The sequence below is a fragment of the Ostrinia nubilalis genome, chromosome 4 (assembly GCF_963855985.1).
Source record: "Ostrinia nubilalis chromosome 4, ilOstNubi1.1, whole genome shotgun sequence".
Lineage (NCBI taxonomy): Eukaryota > Metazoa > Arthropoda > Insecta > Lepidoptera > Crambidae > Ostrinia > Ostrinia nubilalis.
This window is the reverse complement of record NC_087091.1, coordinates 8,698,517-8,724,318: the sequence shown is the minus strand read 5'-3', so window position 1 is coordinate 8,724,318 and position 25,802 is coordinate 8,698,517. Positions and strand designations below refer to the sequence as shown.

The following is a 25,802-nucleotide window of genomic DNA, read 5'->3' as shown; positions in this document are numbered from 1 at the left end:
GACACTTCATTCTGGTTTTAAAAACTTAATTAATTTTAAATAGCCTGTAAATTACGATTTTTGATCGCAATGTAATTGAAAAAAGTAGTTTAATTGAGTTGACAAAATAGTGACGTCACTTGCTTGTAGTGCCATACAAAATCTATGGGAGAGTTTCGTTTTGACAGTTTTAAAAAGTACGTCAATTGATTGGTGGTGTCAACATGTCTATTAGGCGGCGAACCTGTGCTTCGCGATCGCGTTCCTGGCGCCGAAGAGCTTCAAGCAGAGCATCCTCGTGCTGCGCGCGCTGGCGGCGGCGGGCGCCGTGCTCATGGCCATGTGGGCGGGCGCCGAGTTACGAAACTCGTAGCTGCTACAAGCCTCGTAGCGTATCTACAAATTCGTAGCAGTCATGAAACTCGTAGCGTGTCTACGAGTTCTGTAGGCCGTTCGATTCCCGTTAATACTAGCTAAAGCCTGGTCCGTGAGCACGTAGAATCCCGTCCAATGACCCCAAGCTACCCATCCCTATCGCTCGCGCGTAATTATATTGCTGTCGCGCTCGCACAATCACTGCGGGCGCCGGTCGCACAGTCGCGCGAACGATAGGGATGGGTAGCTTGGGGTCATTGGACGGGATTCTACGTGCTCACGGACCAGGCTTTAGCTAGCTAGTAGCTGTGTGCTAAGGTAGATCTGCCGTGTAACGAACGGGTGGTATGTAATTAGGCGGCGAACCTGTGCTTCGCGATCGCGTTCCTCGCGCCGAAGAGCTTCAAGCAGAGCATCCTCGTGCTGCGCGCGCTGGCGGCGGCGGGCGCCGTGCTCATGGCCATGTGGGCGGGCGCCGAGGTCTGCGCGCCCGACGTGCTGGCCTGGAGCCTCGCGCTCGTCCTCGTCAATTCTATACACACCGTCTTCTTAATTATAAGGTACGAGGTTCATTTTTGTTTCTTAGGGTTCATTAATACCTAGTAAGTACTTATATGCCCTGTTGTAGTCTTAGAACAATAAAGATATAGCAAATCTAGCTTAGTCTGTGATAGTTTTTCAGTCCGCTCAATAGCGGCTGACTCCAATGACTGAAATATAAAATGTAGAAGTTTAGTCTTTTAAATGTTAGTGTAAATAAGAAAAGTTCTTTCATTCTGCAATGATAGAGTAAATGGATAATAGCCTAAGACTGGGTTGCACCATCTTTGTTGCAAATAAAGTTTTCTATTCTTTCTATTCTATCTTACTTAAACTTTGACAAACGTCAAAAAGCTGTCAAACTCTATACAAAAAACATCGGTTAACGCTATAGTTACTGTCAAAGTTAGGTGGAGCAACTCAGCCTAATTTGCACTTACTTAGAGATGAAGAGATGACCAGCAAAGAAACATCCCTCACGCTCCCCCATTTCACACAAAAATCCCAACCTAACACGATTGTTGCAGGTTTCTTCCACCAGCGTTATCGCTGGAACTGACTGAACTGTACCTGAAGCTGTTCAAGCCGCTGAAGGTGAACAAAAAGCACTTCCAGGAGTTGACGCGGGAGGCGCGGGTGGTGAGGCTGGAGCCGGGAGAGGCGTACGCGGTGGAGGAGGTCACGCCCGCTGATGAGAGACTGTCCATACTTTTAAAGGGAAAGTGAGTACAACACTTAATACTCGTAGTCGGTGTATTGTATATGACTTGATTTCAGGAAAGAAAACTTTGTCAAAACTAAGGCTGGGTTGCACCTAGGGTTTCTGCTCGAGCTTTCTCGAACTCGAGAAAACTCGAGAAATTTGGCTTCATTCGAGACGAGAAAAAAATTACCGGAGCTCGAGAATTCTCGAGTTTCGATTTTGAAGCTTTAATATTCTTGAAAGCCTATTTTCTTAGACAAAAGTAAGTGTTTAATTATTTAATAAGTTAACGTTGCGTTTATACTGGCCTATTCTTTCCTTTTTTTAACTAATATGATTTGCAAGTAATGATCTTAACCGAAACTAATAATGATCACCTACGAGTATGCTATATTTTATTATGTTTGTATAACTGACTGATTTAAAGACTGATTTTTTTTAATTAATATCTGTTAGTTTAGGTACCTACTCGTAAATACGTTTATTCAAGTTTAAATGTTTTTTTTTTTGTTTGTAAATGCAGGTTTATTATCGTAATTTTTCAATTAAATTGAACTTGTGTTCTTTGGAAAACAAGTGATTCAATTGGAGCTCCAGATATTTATGGTTATTAATCCTTAAAGTACACGCGACTTTTTGACTTTTGTTCCTTTAGTTAATTACTAAATTATAATTATCCTACTAATATTATAAATGGGAAAGTTTGTGTGGATGTCTGGATGTTTGTTACTCTTTCACGCAAAAAATACTGAACGGATTTTGTTGAAACTTTACAGTATCATTGATTATAACCCAGACACATTATAACATTAATAAAAACCCGTGTTTTTATTAAATTTCAACCGATTTCAACAGTTTTAATTAAAAGACTCGAGACCCGAGAAAACTCGAGACTTTGGCCTCGAGAATTCCCGAAACTCGAGAAAAAAAATAAGTCGAGAAATCAGAAACCCTAGTTGCACCATCTTACTTTAACTTTGACAAACGTCAAAAACCTGTCAAACTCCATACAAAAAACACCAGTTATCGTTAAAGTTACGGTCAAAGTTAGGTGGTGCGGTGCAACTCAGCCTAAGTGTAGGTAATGTTTTCATAATGCAGGAGACATTTACGAATTACCACCGGAACTTTGTTGGAAACCGGAAAAATGATGCGACCTGTTACATAATAACAGACGATTTTATTATATTAACTGCACCACATTTATAAAGGCTTATGTGACTAAAGTGAAACAAAAACAGATTAGGTCTGCTGATAAAATCTATTCAAATTGTTTAAATTGAATTTCATAGATTCATATCTTATGAGTTGAAATAGAAAAACAAATGAGCTTGGCAAAAATATGAAATAAGTACAATAAAACTATGAAAATAAATTGAGATTGATTCCATTCGTTACGGTTAGTGACTGTGTGCCTTCAACGGTAAAAAAGATTCATTGATATTTGTGTCCGACGAGAAAAGGAAAAAATACTCGTAAAATAAATGGAACAACTTTATAGACATGCATGAGTAAAAACGTAGGTAGGTTTTTGTAGCAGCTATAAAAGCTCTATAAATATCCATATTCGTTTTAGAATATTATACAGTTTTATCGGTAGTGGCTAAATATTTTATTCCTTAAAAACTCTGCGTGAAACATTTATGTTAAACGGCCAAAAAAACATTTGTTTATCGCTTGGAAATTAAAAGAACCCAATCATCATATGCGTTAACTTGTATTCGTAGAGGTAGAAATACCTCGACAAGGGCTCGGTCGCACATACGATTAACCTAGGAGAGGCCATAACTAACGGTAATTCCCTCATATACCATTATTGCTTAACTATAGCACGTAGACCGGCTGGAATACAAACGTTCCGACGTTTCACGCTGGCATATTAATTACTTCGCCGTTGGTATATCAGACTGGAAAAATTGTGCACACTTTTCCTATTTTCCTCGAACAATTAACATTTGCTTATTGTAATGTTAGCGTAACTTCATACGAGAGACGTGTTTCGTTTTTGTATTGCGTTTGAAGGAGATATTATTATAGAGACGACAGAGGGAAGTTTTGTTCATTTGACACGAGAAATGTTTCTGAACTTACGTAAGTTGGTTGCGCCTTCGATATTTTTCTCGACCCAGGGAGCATATTTTACTCAATGCGTACGTCACATCTGTTCGGGAAAATATTACACGCCTTAGGTAGTGAAAAAGGTAGTATATTATCTACATGTGTGTGCATGAGTAGGTAGGTATCATTTGTACCTTTGTATCATATTGAATCAATTGTAAGAGTTCTGTTTCATTTGGTTGTCACGCGAACTGCTTATTCTACTGTATTTATATTATAGTGGTTTTCTCCTGAATCTGTTTACATAAATGTTAATGTATGATGCGTAATTTAAATACGATAGTTACATTTAAAAGATTGATGATGATGTAACAGGCAAACAAATCTACTACATAATAAATATCAGAAGATTCACAATATGTTACACATCAAGCTAATGTATAAAAGAAAAAGGTATTATAAATACAGAGCTTTTTGTAAGCGCACAATTACTATGTGTCCCTTAAAATACCTACGAAACTAAACTGTTCAGTTTAGTTGCTCGTTCGAGCACAAATACGCTGAAATTAATTTAACTTAACTACGTTAGTAAAAAATGCTATTACCCCGCCCATGCAGGCGGGTGGTAAAAGCCACGTGAAGGGTAATGCGCTGGGGAGCGGAAGGCAGACGAATCTGATAAAGCTGGGCAGCTACGGAAAGAAATGGGGCCGTAAAAGAGCGAGGTGCGAAAATGCGGGATCTTCCTGCAGGCCAAATGTTTTGTTTACATCGCTAAGACGCAGGATATTGTTGTTCGTATACGTACAATATGTCCGTGTATGTGTTGTAAATGTTTTCTTTAAGGAAGCAAATTAAGTTTTTGTTTCCATTTTACCGAGATTTATTACATTGTCTAGTTTTATTTAGAAACGTTCTTTATGCCTTGTATCGAGTGATACACTCTATTCTAGTAAGAAGCTAATAGTCACGTTCACGAATGAGAAATTATTTTGTTTTAATTAATTAAATTGCATTTAACTCTTCTTAATTCCTAGGTAATTTCATTATGTCTATGCTTTGTGCAGGATGCGCGTGAGCTGCGACGAGACACACCTGCACTTCATACAGCCGTACCAGTTTGTAGACTCGCCCGAGTGGGAGGCGAACCGAGAGCAGTCAGACGACGTCTTCCAGGTAATGAATAAAACTATAGTATGCACTAACATTTGACTATTACTTCTTATTGGTCTTCTCAAACTCAGATTACCTTTGTCATGAAGTTTTTACCATGAATTTTCTAACATAATTTTTTTTAAGTTCGTCATATGCACCGAATCAAGTTCACAAAGCTAAGTAGAGATTTTGATAGTTCATTATGGATATGTATCTAGGCATACCTATTTTAATTTCCATTAAACATGCTTACGCGAATGTCCGTTGAAGTATCAATTTTAACTTATTACTTAAGAAGTAAAATGTTTATGTTACGTAAAATAACTTAAGGTAACATTTAAATGAAGACTAGGCGTATTCTATTGTGTAATGCCATTATTTCGTGATTTTAAAACGAAATAGCTACCCTAGACACGAGACTAGCATGAACACCGGCAGCGTTAACTCAATCACTTAGCTTACTCATGAGTCTATAACTACGAGTAACTCTACGTACTTAACGTAACGTCTTGTTGCAAAAGGCGACCAAAACTAACTTAAAAAAAAAGTAGTTTAGTTGTGCTTGTGATATGCACATTCACGTAGAGTCATAGAACATTAGTGACTGATAACTTAAGGCCCTGATTAAAGACTTGCATCCGTATCAACGTGCAGAAGAGCATAAATAGTGATTTATATGTATAAATGAAATTATTAGACAAATAAGTACTTCTAAGTGAAAATGTCACTGGAATTTTTCATGGTGTTAAATACATCTATTAATATACTTCACAAATGCTTCATAATACGTTAATATATAAAATATAAGCATTGTCTTATTGTCGCCTATAGGTATTCTGTATCTATACCTACTCAGGAATCAATTGAAAGAAGTGCCCGTAGAGTCGCCGGGGGCGCGTTTCGCCGTAGCGCTATAATTTCACTCGATTAGCGCGGGAGCGTTGTTGACGCCCCCGTAATGCACTTAACGAACAATATCAGTGGACTCAGGGCGCTACGTTGAACGTAGCCTATTATTACGTACAATTTTACGTATTGCATCACCTTTATAATTGAGAGAAACGTAAGGTTTAGAACTTTTTCTAGAAAAATAAAAGCATTTATTATGCTTTAGTATTGTTTAGAATTTACCAAGTTTAAAAAGATACATGTAGGCAGTTAATTACTGCATTATCTGTATTATTATATAGATAAAATAACTTTGTTTTGATTAACCACTAATCCGATTCCAAAACTATAGAATTAGAAGATGAAGACCAAATAAATAAATAGAACGATTCGCCATCTCAATTCCAATAACGTTGGGAAAATAAACCAATAAAGCTATCAGATAAGTAAATTGCACATATTCCACAAGTACGACGATGCTATCAGTCGGCAGGGCAGCTCATTGCGATTCTGTGGACGCGATTACGCTAAATAATTCAGGGGTGCGTCGTAAATAACGCATTATACCAATGACTCTGGATTCATGGCGAGAAATTAGATGAGATATACCAGAGATAATTTTCCGAAACCTATATTTTCTTTGCGCGAAAAAGAGAGCATCTACCCTCTAAATGTTTAATCCATCTTTGTAAGTTATCCATCTTTCGCGACTCTATTCGCGTGGATTTTGTGTTCACACACACATTGAGTGATTAGTAACGACAACTTTCTTTTTATTGAAACAAGACAGTGCTTATTGGTAGAATCTGACGAAATATGATGAAATTCCTTGAAAAATACAGTATTATGACAATAATAGTAGAGTCGCACGGACGACTAACAGCATCAGTAGCTCAAAAGGCAGGTGTTCACACCCTTCATCTCATTTTTCCCCCAGCATTTAGGCTTCATAAAATATTAAAGTAAGGCTTCATAAAATATGAAAGTATGCACAGCTCCTAATTATGAACGAAGTTGACTATAACTTCCACGGTGTTGAGCAGGCTATACCACTAGACGGGCGTTGTACACACAGAACTTTGCTGCGGCAAATACCTACTATGTTATCGATAAGCAATTGAAAAAACTATGAAATACAGCAGCGTAGGAGGCACTTTGTAAATTAGATCTCTTTCTCAGATATGAATGATTTTTTCCACGGGTGTGCTCAGCTCATGCATTAATGCAAGCAATCCACGGCACTTAATTTAAGTGCAATGACTAAAAATACTACTATGCATGTATGAATATACACATGAATGTAAGAATACTACCTACCTACTTACTCTAAAATTGTGTTTTTCTACCAATTGTGCTAAAGTTTTCACAAGAAAAGTTTTTTCTCTTTACCGAATCGCTGAAATCCGAAATATTTATTTTGTAAATTCTGCACCATAGATGGAATCTGTTTTATTTGACAAGATACATGTGAGAGGAATAATAAATTAAATTGAGCATGCACATGATTGTTATACAAATGCGTCTAGATTAATTACTATTAAAGTGAAGCTGACAGAAGGGTTTAATGTAGATTCAAGTTTCTTTATCAAAAAGTGGCTCTGTTATCGGAAGCACTAAAGAGTAAAAGCCATTTCCGTTTATGAAAAGGGCGGGCCACTATCTAGGGCGCCCAGTAATGGGAGCCCCCAAATGCCAAAGACTTTTTTAACTTTTTTACCGACTGGATGCAGCTGTATTTTGTTTCGAATTATAATTTTATTTTATTTTATTTATTTATTTATCATTAGGTACAATATTTAGCCGTTACATCTTTGATTTAAATAGTGTCTTAAATCCTCTTAAATAAATCTCTCTTCTTGATGATGCTAATGAAATTATGGTATTGTGAAGTAACCGTGCCATCTTTTGTAATAAACCCAATTGTTATAAGTAGCTACCACGTTAACATAAGTTTTTTCGGTACAGAACTTGAGCAGCCCTACTACTAAGTTCTGAGGAACTTAGTAAATAGTAACTACTCAATAAACTGAACATCTGATACATTTTATTGTGTTCAATCATTGTGACAACGCGACGGGAAATCAAGATTTAAACACTGTCATCTTAAGTTACTATTTTGTTATTTGTGCTATTTTGTGATATGATGTCGACTGTATCGTATTCTCCTGGTCCAGCTAGGACAGATTCAAGCGTGGAACTTGTCGGCAGGTGACGGTGGTGGCCGAGGAGGTGTGCACGTGCGTGTGCTGGCCGCGCATGCGCCTGGAGCGCGTGCTGCGCCACCGGCCGGCGCTCAAGGTCGTGCTCGACTGCCTCATAGGTCAGTCCCCTTGCGTACCAGACAGGGAAGCGGGACGCGCTCATCTCGTTACAGTTCGGACTCTACGGTCCAGTGGGTACTGGGTACCCCTTTTGAAGGGATGGCGGGGTAACCCCTCTGGCACGTCAATTAGTTGTAGCTTAAACCAGCTTTAACGTTACGTTGATTTTAAATTGCCTTGTCGATCGTGTAAGTATAATGTATTAACGTAATCGGATGAAAAAGCTACCATGAGTCCTTCCAACTACGAGTATAAAGACTTTGGCTTTTATACCAATGCTCTATTTTATTTGAAGCCAATAAAACTGTCCACTATTGGCCATCTGTTAACGCAACAGCTTCATTGATAGCGCTATTAATCACTCCGTCAATCGTCACTAATTGAATCCAACAGGCTCAGATCGTTATCTTTCCTTCGCATGCTATTTTCTATTAATTTTTGCCTGTATCGACGACGTGATATTAGAAAATAATGATACAACTTTAACGTAGGTATAATCTGGTTTCTCTCCGAAAAAACACTAAAAATAAGTTTCATTTTGAGGAAGTTTATTTAAAAAAATATTTAGTACATTCATCTACTTACAAAATAACCTAGACACATCTACTTAGGTTGTCTACCACAATCCCTAGAACCGTTCTGATAACCTTTTTCATGAAAGTTTCTGTAAATACAAAATGTATGATTGATCATAAGTTTCCTAGAATGTAAACAAAAAGTGCCGAAACGTATAGTTTGTACTTACTCGTAAATACATTTAACCTTTTGAATGGTATCCAATTTGCTGCACATAAGAGCTTCTTTTGTAACATAAATTATTACCTTTGTAAAAATATACCTTATACGAAAATAATAACGGTCCCCTAAACAAATTAACTGATGGAATCGCTAGCACTTGTTCTGAAGATTAACGTCGATGACGGGGCAATTCTGAGGAAACTATTATATTCGGGCCTGGCAAATGGTTTAATGGACTTCTGCCTTAGTACATTAATAGGACTTATTATTTGGTCCTTAATGTTTATAAATAACAATAATTGTAGTAGGTACATACTTCTGAAAAGGAAGAAATGGTATGTAACTTCACTATAGCAAGAAATATTCAGTCAAATAAACATTCACTTTTCTAGCAAAACATGGCTGAATATTATCTTCTAAACATTGCTTTCATTTTTGTTTAACCTTTTAGAATAACTAGTCGTTAAAAGCAAGCGTATAATTACACTGACTCACAAAAGGCCGATATTATTCAACCCGTCAGTTCGCAACATGAGCAACCACCAATTTAACGATGAAAGGGATCAACTCGTAACAGTGACCCACAATATCGGTCCCTAGCAACCGGCGATATGTAAATGCAGTCAAATCAATACGAACACAAAATGCAAATAAACGAGACTCCAAATTGACAAATCCCTATTAAGGAGTGAGAGTGGAGAGAGTACTTTTGTAGAGAGTGCCATTGAAAGTAGTAAACATTGAAAATAGATATTTCATAATTTGTGTCATTTCAATGAACAGCGTATTAAAAATAGTTCGAGACTCAGTTCAACATTGTAAAGGTTGAAGTTGAAGTCTATAAATAGAAACCGATGGAAACTAACGTGAATTAAAGGAGCTGTATTTTTAGTAACATTCTGAAATGTGGGTGGGTGGGTCATTGCAGAAATTCATAGTTTGAGATAATCTAAGAATCTAGAATAACTACTTACTAATAACTATGGTAGGTAGGTAACTTTATGCGTCAAGTTACTGAAAATAAATAAAATGTATCCTTGATTAATTAGTATAATACAAAAGTTGATAAGGTTATTGCGAGTGGATAAGATAGGAATAGGATCACTGGAAAATTAGGGGAAATCTATTTTCTTCTTCTGCCTTTTCAGGGATATTACTTTAATTTTTTTGGGTCTTCCTTTGGACGCTTTTAGATTTCCGTTTAAAACTCATAGCAGACATCAACTCTGAAACGGATCAACCGTATCGCCTTTCGCGGGCTGTCATCGGCTTTCGCGAGCTGTCATCGCCTTTTGCGAGCTGTCTATTGCGAGGTGAGACGTTTACGTTACAGTGCGGTTAAGTGTGGGTTACAGTATGGAGTTTCATACAAAGAATACTGACCGCTTCGAGTTGATACGGTTACGATCCCTTTCCGGATTGATAGGTAAATGTGCTACGTCCTTAATAACTTAAGAATCGAATTAAATTTTATTGACCTTCAGGTAAGGATATAACCCACAAGCTGTACTCTGTGAGCGAGGGCCTGGGCGCGGGCGCGGGCAGCGAGCGCGAGGGCACTCCCGCGCACCTCACGCGCTCGGCCAGCGTCGACGCGGTGCACGAGGGCGCGCGCGGCAAGCTGCGCAGTCTCGCCTGGCGCTCGCGCACCTCCACCAATAAAGGTCAGTATTCCAAATCAAAACAGGTATACAGGGTGGAAACGATAAGTGATCTCACTCGATTATTTCTAAACTATACAAGATATCGAAAAACTGGTTACTGATCCTGAAAATGCTTCACGAGCTCTTTCAAACGGTACCAATAACAGGTTTATACAGAATAAACGGGATCTATCCGAAAATTCAATGTTTCCAGCTTCCATACTAGGTAAATGTATGCCAACCACTCAATACATATTAGAAGTGTAATTTTTTTTTAAACTTTAAATAAACTCGTAAATTGCATTCTAAGGAAAACATTACTTTTAGGCTTTACTTGCTATAAAATTTGCTATAATATTATCAAGAGAAGAGTACCATATCTGTGATAGTAGGTACTAAATGTATGAAAGAAAGAAAGAAAGAAAGAAAATTTTTATATTTGGTTCAAACATAGTAATTTTACACAATTTGGATAATAATTATAAATAAATTGTTGAACCAAAATGGCTCCTACTCAGCTTGTATCATATTCCGTAAAGAAGATGGAAACATTGAATTTTTCCATCCAGTTTATTCTGTAACTTAATATTGATACTATTGGATAGAGCTCGTGAAGCACTTTCAGGATCAGTAACTAGTTTGTTGATATCTTGTATAGTTTAGAAATAATCGAGTGAGAACATTTATCGTTTACACTCTGTATACTGACCACTTATTACAAAAAGTTAGACTCTAGTTTTAAATGGACATTTAGTGTGAAAATGAGTTTTTTTTTTGTAATAAGGCTGTGTGGGGTGTGAGTGGGTGGGTGGGTTCTTACGAAGTTGTAGGGGCGAGTTTACTACAAAAATGTAGAGTCTTGTGCTGACGACTGTACTTACAATAAAGAAATCGTCTTCGTTTATTTTGCGGGCTGTATACCTACTTCTTGGAATCTTGCACTATACACCTACTTGAATTGATTTCATGAAGCTAATTTTTGCTCTGTCTCCCAGTCTAGCGAGATGATATAGGTAGAGACATAATGGATATTTCTTCTACGCTGATATTTCTGGATAACTTAGTTTTGAAATAATTTGTTTTTAAATTGTTACCATGTTTCCAATGGCATAACAAAAGGAACCATACTGAGAACCGCCACAAAATATTTAAGTTGTTAAACACTTTGTGTCCCCGACCGAATCTAGGTCAGCAGGCAAACTTTTACAATATTATATTATTAATTTCTGTATTCACCATGTTTCCAGTTTTTTTATCTTTCATCGACATTCTCTTTGTTTGAGTTTCATATTAAAGAATAACAATTATTATTATATTGCAATGCGTAATGCCACACAATATCATCAGAATGCTGTGCGGTTTCCACTCAGAAAACAGTATTTGGATTTGTTCCAACAAGTTATAAGGCTTTATAGGTTTTTTCTCCACTTGTCTACTTTGAACATTGGCGTCTTTACAGTTGAGATTTGTCATTTTAAATTGTTGTTACTTTTAAGAGACATATTGTTAAACTAAATTCCGGACTAATACACTATCGTAATTTCGGTGGGAAATACTTTGTAGAGGGTTAAATTTTCTCATATCCGTCGAGATAAACTTACTAAGAAAGAAACTCCTGTAAGACTGACAAAATATTGAAGGGGAAAAGCTCAGCTTCGACTATTCTCGTGCATTACAGGGAGCTCGTACTGGCAACCAATGGTAGCACGGCAATTCCTACGGAAGTCGCCGTTCGGCCGAAGCGTGACGCAGCCGCGGCTGTTGCCGCAGGCGTCGTCGGCCAGCCTGCAGCCCAGCGAGCCGGCGGGCGGCGGGGCGCGGCGCCGGAGCCCGCCGCGGCGCTCCACGTCGTTCCGGCGCGGCCGCGAGGTCAAGTTCGCGGAGGCGCCGCCGCTAGCGGAACCCGCGCCGGCGGTGTGACGCGGGCCGCGGCCCCAGCCCGAGCTGGTGCCGCTCCGCCTGAACCCCGCGCCCGCCGCGCCCGCCGCGCCGCCGGCCGCGACGCCGCCGCACCTGCACAGGTACCCCTGACCGGACCTCGAGCGAACGACGCCGCCGCACACCACCGACTTCTAAACGCGAATCACCCGAGGACCCTCGCTACAGGTCACCTTGGATTCGATCAAGTTAAGAGATGTTCTAAAAAAGAGCTTCCTATTATAGTGTTGCCGTTTATTGTTTGTGTGCGGAGTTTGTGTTCGCTCGTAACGTTATGTGAACGATGACTGACCGACAAGCTTTCGGCAACGGGAATCTAGTTTTAAGAGATTCGGTTTGTTAATTTTTACGAGTGATAGTGTTGGACTATTTAACTGTAACTATCGTGTGAGAGCGTAGACTAGTCTAGTGTTAAATGTATATTTCATAGTACGATAAGCCGCACTACGACATATGCTCGCGCGCCTACAGACGCTACAGTTGAGTGCTAACTTTTGCAACGTGACGACCGACTATTACACTGAACGACATTAATTCCGAATTCTGATATAAAACGGAATTATTACCTACCTGAATGATTTATAGCTATCGATAAATTCAAATGAGGAATTCTAAAAATATTTTAATGTTAAAATTATTGTTTACTAGTAAATAAGATGTGTTAAAGTCGTGATATAAGTATTAAAAGTTACCGCGAGGATTTATATTCGAATATATTGTTCAGTAAAGATATACCTATTTTCGTGCTCCTTGTTCTATAACGTTCATACATTAATGATCGTGTTAAATCTTTAGGGCCAATTTCTTATGTCTACCGGGAGGTGTAGTAAATACTTTATATTCGACGCTTGACCACCCTGTATTATACACGATGTAAGAGCACCGTTGCCAGGATTGACGTTGTTTAGACCATAGATCAAAATATTACTCGGTGTCTAGTTACCTAAATGTTTAATGCCTGTTTGTGGGGCCTAATTCGTGATAGCACTATCCATCAGACTCTTTTTGAAAGTTCTTCAACTGGTTTTACTATAATATCAAATCGTTTGTTTTTCCTCTGTACCTTCTTTTATTAAACCTCTTCATAAGAGCTTAGAGAAGAGTATGTATGCAATAATAGGTATAATTAATTGAAAATCAAGATATAATCAATAGACTGGACAAAGGAATTGTTAATTGAAGCAATGTGCTACAACGAATGTCGTGGGAATAGGTGGGTGGCCAATTAAAAATTGGGCACCAAATATAGAGTTAACTAAAATATCTGCAAGCGCCAAAACAACCACGACAATGCTATACATTTATCAGATTCGTATTATAGAAGATATTATACATACATTATGTCATTTTATTTACATTTAAAGAATGATGTTCTGCAGCACAGTGAATTGTATTAAAATAAGTACTTCTTTCAACGTATCAAGATGCACATTTGAAAATATCTCACATTCAAAAGTTATTATTCAAATATGTACTAAGGATTGTGCTTATAGGAGCTTTCGCTGCGAGACCTTCTAAAGAACGGTTTTCGTACGTAAGCTCTATTTTATTAGGTGTGTTCACACCTGCAAGGCTTCTCTGTAACATGATGTGTGTTGCCAGTTCTACCCAAGATGCTGTCATAGCGAACAATAGAATAAAAAAACGCAAATCGTGTTGTGGAGTGGACCCACTGCATTATGAGTATACTTCACGTCGATGTTTAGTTGATGTTGTCGCTTTGTTACTGTACGGTGTCAGACTAGATGAGCAAGTAGTGTTCGTATGTATCATAACGTCGAGCTGTGTCAAGCTCGACAAACAGTACGTAACTTACAAAGACCGTACAACGAGGAACGTACAATTTTGTAGTCAATCTAAACATTTCGATACGTAAGACACAGTGGCGTAGCTTGGGGGGGGCAGGGGGGGCCATGGCCCCGGGCGGCATATGAAAGGGGGCGGCGGATAAGAAAAAAAACATTGCATGAACAAGAAAAAAAAAGTTATTACAAATCGCGTCGTAATATGTTACGTACCGATAAAGCGAAACGAAACGCACAAGTGTGACAAAAATATTTAAGGAGCTTACTTACCCCTCTAAAACTTGCGCCACAGATAATCTTTCGTGATTTCTCTTGTTACAAACCGAAATAAAAAAGTGGTTTGTAAATAGTTAAAGCCATATCTAAGCTACTTTTAAAACCGTGTATTTATTAGGTACCTATATTCTGCAAGTTCGAAATTCAAAATTAGCTAAAATTTAGCAGTAATTAAATCTGTAACTTGCTGCAAATATCTAATGAATTCAAACAAATTATTTTAAAAAATAGCTTCGATACATATTAGATATACATTTTTCAAACCACTTTTTTAATTTCGGTCTATAACAAAAGTAATCAAGAAAAAATATGGTGGCGCTGGTTAGCTAGGGTACAACCCTTAATAATATTAAGCACATAATAATATGTTATTCCTTCTAAGTTCAATGAGCACTATACAGTGTGAGTCACGTTAAAGTGTACATATGAAAATAGATGTACTTAACTAGACCTATTTTTATCGACAAAAAAGAGGTAAAAAATATTTGAGATTTTTTTTTAAATTTTTATAGAATTTTTTTTCTTCCAATTACTTATTGTAAAGAAAACGTAATAACTTTTAAACTAAGCGAAATATCCTGATAAAATAAAAACAGTAATAATGCTAAATAACAGGCGATACTAAAAAAATACATAAAATACACAAAAAAGGCCAACAAATAATAAAAAATGATACTTTTTGAATAAAATCTGCTTTTAAATTCGTGTTTTTTTGGTAATTTGATAAATTTCTCCAAAAAATGCCCGTATAACCGGTGGTTTTTATTACTTTGTATTATTCTCTATCGTATTACCTTCGTAAAACCTAAAATCGCATATCTCTATCCCTATCACAACGTTTGCAATGATCGTTTGAACTAAGCCTCTCCGAGCGCGCCATTCAACGCTTCGTTAACAACGAAACTGAAAATGGCTCTAGATTTGTAATTTTGATAAAGACAAGTTAGATTTCAAATAAAAACAAAAGATTTCGAAGTAAACTAAGCATTTTAGTTAAAATTAAAATTGTCTCTACCTGTAGCGGAGAATAATGTTGTGGCCTTGGCCTTTGTTTAAACGATCATAGCAAATGTTGTGATAGGGATAGAGACATGCGATTTTTGTTTTACAGAGATAATACGATAGAGAATAATACAAAGTAATAAAAACCACCTGTTATAGGGGCATTTTTTGGAGAAATTTATCAAATAACCAAAAAAAACACGAATTTTTAAGCAGATTTTTTTCAAAAAGTGTCATTTTTTATTATTTGTTGGCATTTTTTGTGTATTTTATGTATTTTTTTAGTATCGCCTGTTATTTAGAATTATTAATGTTTTTATTTTATCATTATATACCGCTTAGTTTAAAAGTTATTACGTTTTCTTTACAATAAGAAATTGAAAGAAAAAAAATTGTATAAATTTTTTAAAAAAACTGACTCAGTGTCAAAAATTTTTAAAAAACTGACTCATACAGTGACTCACACTGTATACAGTGTGAGTCACGTTAAAGTGTACATATGAAAATAGATAAAACTAGACCTGTTTTTATCGAAAAAAAAGAGGTCAAAAAATTTTTGAGATTTTTTTCAAATTTTTTATAGAATTTTTTTTCTTCCAATTACTTATTGTAAAGAAAACGTAATAACTTTTAAACTAAGCGGTATATCCTGATAAAATAAAAACAGCAATAATGCTAAATAACAGGCGATACTAACAAAATACACAAATAACACAAAAAAGGCCAACAAATAATAAAAAAAAATACTTTTTGAAAAAAATCTGCTTAAAAATTCGTGTTTTTTTTGGTTATTTGATAAATTTCTCCAAAAAATGCCCCTATAACCGGTGGTTTTTATTACTTTGTATTGTTCTCTATCGTTTTATCTTTGTAAACCCAAAAATCGCATGTCTCTATCCCTATCACAACATTTGCTATGATCGTTTGAACAAAGGCCTGCCACAACATTATTCTCCGCTACAAGTAGAGACAATTTTAATTTTAACTAAAATGCTTATTTTACTTCGAAATCTTTTGTTTTTATTTGAAATCTAACTTGTCTTTATCAAAATTACTAATCTAGAGCCATTTTCAGTTTGGTTGTTAACGAAGCGTTGAATGGCGCGCCCGGAGAGGCTTAGTTCAAACGATAATTGCAAACGTTGTGATAGGGATAGAGACATGCGATTTTTGGTTTTACGAAGGTAATACGATAGAGAATAATACAAAGTAATAAAAACTACCGGTTATAGGGGCATTTTTTGGAGAAATTTATCAAATAACAAAAAAAACACGAATTTTTTGCAGATTTTTTTCAAAAAGTATCATTTTTTATTATTTTTTGGCCTTTTTTGTGTATTTTATGTATTTTTTTATTATTGCCTGTTATTTTTATTTTATCAGGATATACCGCTTAGTTTAAAAGTTATTACGTTTTCTTTACAATAAGTAATTGGAAGAAAAAAAATTCTATAAAAAATTAAAAAAAAATCTCAAAAAAAATTTGACCTCTTTTTTGTCGATAAAAATAGGTCTAGTTTCATCTATTTTCATATGTACACTTTAACGTGACTCACACTGTATAATTTAAGATAATATTTACTCTCAATTGACAAATAAATACTTTAATACTTGTTATTATTGTTTATTGTTGTACACCTAGTGTTACATAATAAAGCTGAGCTATTTAAGAAAATCAAACTTCCTGTGGGTTTCAAGCAATTGCTTCTCTTTAATGTATTTTCCTTCTGAAGCAGTGCGTGGTAGTTTATTTTGACTTTCAACAAATAAGGTGAATAGTGTACCTGAAGTCCATTCAATATAATATTTAAACTTTAAAATATTTATAATTAAAATAAAGGGCGGCGGATTTCCGGACGGCCCCGGGCGGCGAAAAGCCACGCTACGCCACTGTAAGACAGTTTCAGTAAATACAGGTACTTTAAGGTTTCTAGTTTCTATGCTACTATTTTCGTACCGGTGAACTACGTCTTGCGTTGTACCCAAAAAACAATAACAGAAAATGGTTTTCCATATGTAAACAATTTGAGATTTTGGACTACAGTGCACCAAAATGATCCTTGTTGTACGGTATTTCTTACGAATACATATCGTTATTTGTCTTGTCTCGTCTCGGTAGTTACTTCTTCATGATAGTAGAATCTCGATGAGCTGCAATCATATAACGCGGTAGATTACAAGTGAAATTCCTTACGTATTCCAACTGATTGTCACCACCAATTATTACAAACGCTTTATCATCTTTCTATTGGCAAACGACGACAGAGAACAGTGCGTGTTGTTATAATAGTAAAGTACTGGACTTTCGGCGACTGCGTATTCTATAACTGTTAATTTTATTCTCTAAAATAAGGCTGGCGTCACTCGCACTTTTCTCTAAAGTCCTTTGCACTACAAAAAATTGGCCTTGCTCTTATGATGTAATAAACTAACATTATAAAAGGCTAGTGAAATTTTGATAACTAAATAACAACTAGACTTGAAATTATAAATTGTAAGGTGTAAAACATTCACGTACTGTGTAAACTTCATACTATTCAATTCATACTCATTGGCTTCATAACATTTTGTATAATTCGTGTCTGTTAAGTTGACTAACGATTGGGTACGACATGTAATGACGACTCGTTAATTATAATAAGGGGATTGATCTATATTTAAGACGCTAAAGTAAGTCTCTCCCACCGCAGGAATTGTAAAATACTTTAAGTGCAAATCTGTTATAATAAATCATAACATGTTATTTATGTTAAAATTATAGATGAAAATTATTTAAAGTTAAACGTTTCCATTGCTTTGCCAATTGTTCAGATGTCTTCCACTTGTTTAAATAACTTAAAGATCTGATCTATCCACATTCTAACTGTGTTGTGATTTTAATGTTAACTAACAACTTCCATTTGATGCAATAATAAAATAGCACGTGTACATTGAAATTCCTTAATTAAAAAAGTTATATTTGCAAGGCCCTGAATATGCAATAGATTTTCATTAGATAGTTTATATTAACTATTATTGTACATAGCATCAATTTAATTATTCAGCTGTTGTACAAAAAAGGGAGCAACTTCTTAAATTATTTTGTTCTGAATATTTTTTACATGCTTCACAATTTTTTATCAGCCTATATCAGAGAAACTGAAATGAGCGATGTAATTCATTGGTTTAAAATAATAATTTATCAATTCCCACCTCTTATTTGATATTTATTTAGAAAGGATCGATCACTTTCTTAAAAAATCTTAAATATGAGGTACGTATTGATCATAAATAGGCTGGTGCGTGTACAAAACTCAAATATTATTGCATGAAAAGTACTGATGTTCTTCAAGATGTTAAAGTGCATAGATTTTAATACACTTTATACACATTGTGTAACAATACATACGTTTAATGCAGTAGATTGTCGTATAGCACGTTTAATTTAAATAAAAAATACAGTCGTATAATCTTCAGTATACAATTTAGATACGTGTAGACAGTTATGATGTGATAAGTATCGGCATATTCATAGACTTGAAAAGGCGCCAGATGTGGTTTGTTTACATGTTGTTTTAGATATCACTATAATCTCCAATTAATAAATATTCAATAGGCTACGAAAATATCTAGGGAGTGGATTGATTGAAGGCAACTTATTTATTTGGTATTTTTTTTATTGTTATGTTAATTAAATGTTAATGAAACTAAAACAATGATGTAGCAAACTCGACAAGCGCCTCTGTGATACACGTTAGCTATTTAGTATAGGAGTCGTCGGTTGAAATATCATGTACTCGCAATCTAATGTTATTCGATATGGGTTGCCCCTGCGTCTCGTCATGCATAACATTACAGTTATCGATTATATATTATTGTATTTATTCACTTTATTAACATGTTTATTATGTCTTTAATAAAAACAATTGCTTAATTTATCGTTTCAATTTTGTCCTTGTCATAGTATCTTATCATATGATACCAACCAATATATACTGCTTTTATGTTTTCACAAAAACCAGTAACACCTGACATTTTAACACATTATAAGATATCATTATTTATATAATTATCTGTCATTTTTATGAGAACAGAACCGTCATGATATGTTTATCTATTAGCGATCCTATCCTATGTATTAGCGAAATGGTTTTCATTTTCTAAAATTGTAAACATGCTTAATAGATAACAACTCGTTACGTGAAACATTGACCTCCGCTGACGTGAGGCTCACGACACATCCGACCGAAATGTATAATTGAGTTTAAAATGTTAATCAATGCGTGGCCCACTGATAAAGCGGTGATAAGCCAGTAGCGCTCGCGAGCCCCGACGCGCCGGCGCACGCCCGCGTTGTGCTACTCGGATCTTCTATAATTTGATGTAAAATAAATCATTGCGACGCTAATTTAGTTACAATGGCATTTCTATTAAGGAAGTGTGTCGTTAACTTGAGGACTGTGAACCGATGCCGCAAGTTACGTCTGCCATTGCGAAGTGTAAGTGACTCTACATTTTTGAGTAAATATTTTGCTGTCGTAAACCGGTTTTGCGGACGGGAGGTTATGTCAGGGTTTTATTGTAGTCTTATCAACTCTCTTCCTCCAAAGTTGTATTATTCATTCAAGCATAAACCAAGTTTGGAATAAAGCCAAGTTGTTAGCATTTCCCCGTCTTGGTTTTTTATGATACTTAAAATATCAGTAGTATTTTATACTCAAAAAAGTTGTAACACTTATTTTATGTCATACCACCGAAGCTCTACCAAAAAATAAGTACGAACAGGTCTTACTTTTAAAAATTCAAGGTGGAATGATGAGTTACGTAGATAACAACTTGCAATATTTTAATACAATATTACGTAGCCACCAGCAGGGGTACAGATACTTAGATTTAGTAATCAATCGAATGATAATGATGATAAGAAATTAATCCCTAAAGTTTGATTTGTTTGAATAGTATCTCTGTGCCTGTGTACGGTTGACAAAAACATTGTTTCTTGTTCAGTACTTAGTAATAAGATAACGGTTGTGAGCATACAATTCTTATCAAACCATTTAAGCAAATAACCATAAGCAGTTTAAGATAGTGTGATATAATGAAGTCGCTAGGGCAAATTACTCAAAAATACAGCTTAGTTACCCATAGATTTAGCATGGTTATGTGACGTAGGTTTATTGCTTCTTGTTTAAAATGCCGAACTTCACAATCTTTCAATTTCTTTCGACCTATAAAATGTCAGAAATATTTTAATATTTAACTGAAAATCATTCACAGGATGTCAAACATTCAAGGGGGAGTAGCATAGAAAATATTGAATTCTCCATTGCAGGAGCACACACAACATGGAGGCAGTTCCATACTAGTCAAATCACTCAAAAAACAGTAGCCTTCAAGTTATCTGATATCGGAGAGGGAATCCGAGAAGTAGTTATCAAAGAATGGTAAGAAAAATGACAAGTTTACTGAATACTCCTACTTCCCACTTTATTATCGTGGCTTTTATAATAGTGTGAAGACTTTCTGAGCTTGTCCAAAGTTTACGACATGACTTCAATATAAATGTATAAAATAATCATTAAAGATCAGTGTAAATTAGGTCATGAACACGAAACAGTAAAAATTGAAGTTATTCTAAAAAGTCTTTGTAGATATGGTTCAAGACATTCTCACAACATGACAATAATGACATAATACAAATCATTACAGGTTCGTAAAAGTCGGCGATAAGGTGGCACAGTTCGACAATATCTGTGAGGTCCAGAGTGACAAGGCCGCGGTGACCATCAGCAGTCGCTATGACGGAGTGATCACGCAACTCTACCATCAGGTCGACCAAACAGCGTTGGTCGGGCAGCCGCTCGTGGATATAGAAGTAGAAGGAGAAGAGGACAATGGTAAGTATTACCTAAAATCAACGTAGTGAAGTTAGGAATAATTTCCACTAAAATTAAGAATAACTTCCACTAAAATTCTAAAGGTATCTTTCGTCAAATGCCGTCACGTCACATGTTTTTAAGAGTAATTTAAAATTTATTACAGACTCTTCAGACTCTGAAACTGAGAAAGCGAGTACACCCGCTCCTGCTACAGATACAAAACAACGAGTAAGAGTGTTGACTACTCCGGCTGTTAGAAGAATAGCTGCACAATTTCAAGTAAGATATTAAAATATAACTTTAAATTCGCATAGTTCGTCATTTAGATTCCTTACCATAGCAAGATATCACTGTCATTAACGAAACACTTATTATTTTTAAGGTAGATCTAAGCACTATTAAAGCTACTGGTAGAAATGGAAGGGTCTTGAAAGAAGATGTGCTAGCTTATCTCAACATGAGCTCAGACGAATCTAACGAAGTACCAAACTTGACAGCAGTACAAGCAGTTTCTATTCCTGTGGTGCAGGCGCATGCTAGGACTGAGATGGTTTTAGATGACAGAACCGTACCAGTCTCTGGCTTTACTAAGGCCATGGTTAAATCAATGACTGAGGCAATGGTGAGTCTCGTACATTGAGTATAAAACATATTTTGAAAACTTAAACAAAAGAGGATTTACAATACATTTTCTGTTGTTAATGTTACAGCTACATTGTGTTACAGAAAATCCCACACTTCGGATTCAGCGATGAATATGATGTATCAAAATTAGTAGAGGCTCGTGAAAAATTAAAGAAATTAGCCCAGGACCATGGAGTAAAGCTCACTTATATGCCAATCATCATGAAAGCGGCCTCGCTCAGCCTGACTTCCTTCCCGATTCTGAACAGCAGTCTCGATAGTACTTGTGAAAATGTAACGTACAAGGCGAGCCATAACATCGGAGTTGCTATGGATACCCCTAATGGATTAGTTGTACCAGTTATCAAGGTAAAACTCAAGCCCTTTGTTTCTATGAAAGAAGTTAATCATATTATCATTTTTATTAGCTATCAGATATTTACTGAGATTACCAAAAGATTATTTAACCTCATTTTGATAATTTTAGAATGTTCAAAATAAGAGCATATTAGACATCGCTCGAGAACTAAACACTCTTCAAGAGAGAGGAACCAAAGGTCAACTCGGACTCGCAGATCTAAGTGGAGGAACGTTCACAATTTCAAACATCGGGATTGTACGTATTGATTTTTGATCTATTACGAGTAATAGATATACCCACTTAAATGAATGCTGAAAATTTACATATCTTGCAATGTTACAGGTTGGGGGAACTTACACGAAGCCTGTTATATTGCCACCACAAGTTGCTATTGGCGCACTAGGAAAGATTCAGGTAATTTACGAAATTATAGAGTACATTTTTAAATGAAAATCACAAAGTAACTTAAAGATAAATTGCACAAAAATTCGGGAATCAAAGATACTTTGAATATTCGTTGTAAGTTGCGAGATAATAATATCATTTGGAATTTTCAGGCCCTGCCTCGATTCGATTCGGAAGGCAAAGTTATCAAAGCTCACATTCTGACAGCGAGCTGGTCTGCCGACCACCGGGTCATCGACGGCGTCACTATGGCTCGCTTCTCCAACAGCCTCAAGAAATACCTCGAGGATCCATACACGCTGCTATTAGATCTATAAATTGTCCAACAATATCCCCATCTCAGTCTCTTTACTGTTTTAAGTACGTAATGTTTTTGTTAAAATAAAACGTCTAAGCTAAAATTAAATTATGTACTTTTTTATTTTCATTTCAAGCGTACTGGCGCTAATCAATTATGCATTCAAAAACATGCAGAAAAGTCATACAACAAATTTTACGATCTTGTCAGAGAACTTTGGAACACTTACAATGTTATCTTCTTAGTATTTCAAACCTTGTAATTTTGAAGTAAGCGATAGTCCATTCTGGGATACAGTGTGGAGTGTACTCTCTGTGGAACCGGGCAAATATTTCCGTAAAGATGAGCGCATCTATACTATTGATTGGGGCCCACTTGAGAGCCAGGAATGCCATATCAATATCACAAAATCTTTTATCTGCAAACAAACAAAAAGTTTGTAACCAGCTACCACAAGAAATGGCTATTTAGGCTAAGAACTCATGGCGCGATTTTCACCCGCGCCCGCGGCGGTTGCGGGCCCGCAGATTCTGTAGAATGCAGATACTTATGTGAAAACTAATGCACAACTCACGACGAGGTTTTCGCCCGCAGCGGGCGCGGGTGAAAATCGCGCCGTGAGTTCTTAGCCTAACAATCTTATCAGGTGTTTTGAATAACAGGCATTAAAAACTTGAAGCCAAATCTGGTCATATTATCTTATCAGGGCAAATTTTAATGTCAGTACGATATTATTCAATATCTCACTAATTTGTATTGATTCGATAACCGATAAGATATGAATGACACTCAAACAATATTTCATAGGTCATAACAACACTAATTAACACAAAATATTAGTTCACTAACTAAAAAAAATTCACGTTAAAACTACTCTTATAGCAGTTATTGGTCGAATGAATCAGCTTCGCGAATAATCGCTACCGACTTGGTTAGTTAAAAATGGTTAGGACTACATAACATAACATTTTCTCTAACCTGCAATCCTGATGAAGTAGACTTTCCTCGGAGACGATATCTGTATGTCATCGCGGCTGAGTGCTAGCAGCGTGCGCTGGCGGTCGCTCCAATTTCTTTCCAACTCTCGCAGAAGACTCATACGCGCTGCTTTAGTTAGCAGCCCATTCAATTCCGCGAACTGACCGTCGCTGATGACCTGGGTTATTCGGGATATCGCCTGAAAAAATCCAAAATTGAAACTCCTGCGAGTCAAACAGAACTATGCTATTCTTTGAATCAGAAAAAGTCTGATATTTCTTACTTGTTTGGTCCCAAACTTAAATTCTTTTTCTTCGAATGACGGATCCCATACATTCCTCAAAACACTGAAGTCTATCTTAATCATTAGCCACGTAAATGGGTTTTGTATTAATATCAACCTCGGAACTCGTCTTTTTCGATTGTCAGGATTCTCATTTTTGCGACGAAAGAAGAATGATTTTGGGAACCCATTTACAAATTCAAACTGATTATGTGTTGGTTGTAAAAGTTTAGGAACGTCATTTCTTGAAGGGTTAAACTGATGAAACTTAATTTGCGAATACGAGTTCAACTTAGGAATAACACGAACTAAGGAGGTTCGTGAAGAGTTAAGTAAACAACTGAGATAGCAGTTGCTTTCGCATTTTAACAAACTTGGAATCTGTGATACGACTGGCCAATTACGTCCCCCAAATAATTTAATAGTTCCTGACATCTGCAATAAAAATATGTATATAGAAATTATTAGTACACCAGTTAGATCATGTTAGCAGAATCTATTTATAACACATAAGCACAGGTCTTCTTTTAGGAGTGGTGGTGGGTCCCAAATAGTATTGAGAGCAAGGTTAAATGCTTGCAAAGAGTAATGAGAAAGCACTCACAGTTCTTTCGAATGTAGGTACTGGTAGGTACTTTCTGAAAGAAGAGTTAATAAAAATTGATTACCGTCATTATCTTGGCCCCATTGCCGAGTTTTCGGCAATAACTTATAAAATTTGACTATTCTGCATAAACACTTGAACAATTTTCCATTTTTGTTAAATTATCAACATTTTTAATGCTTTAAAAAATAACGTGCATTATTTGCTTGAAATGACAACAATGTCATTTTATATAAATAACAGCTGTTTTTTTTTATTACAAAGGAGAACCTATCAATAAGTAGGTTACATACATAGATACGATTTTCGTAAGTTTATGGTCGCAATTTCAAAGAATTATCTTCCGGAATTTTAGCGCTAATTTTGCAGCCGAAGTTATTTGACCACTTGACACTTGAGGCACGAGCTAGGTGAAAAGGAGGCCTACAATACATCCTTCCTACTTCCTACTAAACCTACTAATATTATAAATGCGAAAGTTTGAATGTCTGGATGTTTGTTACTCTTTCACGCAAAAACTACTAAACGTATTTTTATGAAACTTTACAGTATAATAATAATATATGTATAAGTATTATTGTTTATAACCCAGAATAACATCTAGGCTATAATTTATGACGATCTGTGATAATTCACGCGGGTGAAGCCGCGGGCAAAAGCTAGTACCTAGTACATAGTTTCTAAAAATAAGCTTTAGTATCCTTCATCTTCGAATAGTGTTATACAGAGTGTCCCATAAATCAACGTCAAGCTGGAACTGGGTGTTGAGGCAAGTTGTGCTGGTTATCAGAAAAATATGAAAAAAATCTATGTAGCATATTTTCAAAATAATTGGCATTTAAAAAAAAAAAAAACAAAAAATTTTACTCCCGGTGACGGTCTTTTTACTTCTTTAGCCACAAATCATCACTTTTTCCAAAAAAATTTTTGTCACGTCTTTATGACGTCACTTGCCAAACTCGCGTAGTAC

At 36.1% G+C, this 25,802-nt stretch overlaps 2 protein-coding genes and 1 long non-coding RNA gene across 3 annotated transcripts; 2 read left to right on the top strand and 1 right to left on the bottom strand.

Annotated features, from left to right (window-relative positions):
• The first annotated feature begins 319 nt into the window (after positions 1-319).
• LOC135071359 (blood vessel epicardial substance-like) lies at positions 320-12,320 on the top strand. The gene is made up of 7 exons (XM_063965149.1): positions 320-325; positions 712-914; positions 1,422-1,616; positions 4,723-4,831; positions 7,907-8,018; positions 10,242-10,421; positions 12,079-12,320. The coding sequence occupies exons 1-7, from the start codon at positions 320-322 to the stop codon at positions 12,318-12,320; spliced, it is 1,047 nt and encodes a 348-aa protein (XP_063821219.1).
• A 7,387-nt stretch (positions 12,321-19,707) lies between these two features.
• Positions 19,708-23,075, top strand: LOC135088618 (lipoamide acyltransferase component of branched-chain alpha-keto acid dehydrogenase complex, mitochondrial). Its single transcript, XM_063983529.1, has 9 exons — positions 19,708-19,899; positions 20,678-20,844; positions 21,110-21,297; positions 21,443-21,558; positions 21,662-21,901; positions 22,006-22,272; positions 22,391-22,519; positions 22,607-22,678; positions 22,822-23,075. Exons 1-9 carry the CDS (start codon positions 19,819-19,821, stop codon positions 22,984-22,986), a joined length of 1,425 nt encoding a protein of 474 aa, XP_063839599.1. The 5' UTR covers positions 19,708-19,818; the 3' UTR covers positions 22,987-23,075.
• Positions 23,066-25,076, bottom strand: LOC135088619 (uncharacterized). The gene is made up of 4 exons (XR_010261064.1): positions 24,897-25,076; positions 24,229-24,663; positions 23,946-24,144; positions 23,066-23,385 (listed from the first exon to the last, which is right to left on the bottom strand). It is a non-coding gene; the product is annotated as an uncharacterized LOC135088619 (long non-coding RNA).
• Between the last annotated feature and the right edge of the window lie 726 nt (positions 25,077-25,802).

What these genes read in the sequence shown, in the direction of transcription:
- LOC135088618 (XM_063983529.1), top strand. Translation starts at nt 19,819, where the DNA reads ATGGCATTTCTATTAAGGAAGTGTGTCGTTAACTTGAGGACTGTGAAC. An exon ending in TACGTCTGCCATTGCGAAGT is followed by an intron (nt 19,900 to 20,677) that starts GTAAGTGACTCT and finishes AATCATTCACAG; the next exon opens with GATGTCAAACATTCAAGGGG. An exon ending in AATCAATGACTGAGGCAATG is followed by an intron (nt 21,902 to 22,005) that starts GTGAGTCTCGTA and finishes ATTGTGTTACAG; the next exon opens with AAAATCCCACACTTCGGATT.
- LOC135071359 (XM_063965149.1), top strand. An exon ending in AGTCAGACGACGTCTTCCAG is followed by an intron (nt 4,832 to 7,906) that starts GTAATGAATAAA and finishes ACTTGTCGGCAG; the next exon opens with GTGACGGTGGTGGCCGAGGA. An exon ending in GCGCACCTCCACCAATAAAG is followed by an intron (nt 10,422 to 12,078) that starts GTCAGTATTCCA and finishes CGTGCATTACAG; the next exon opens with GGAGCTCGTACTGGCAACCA.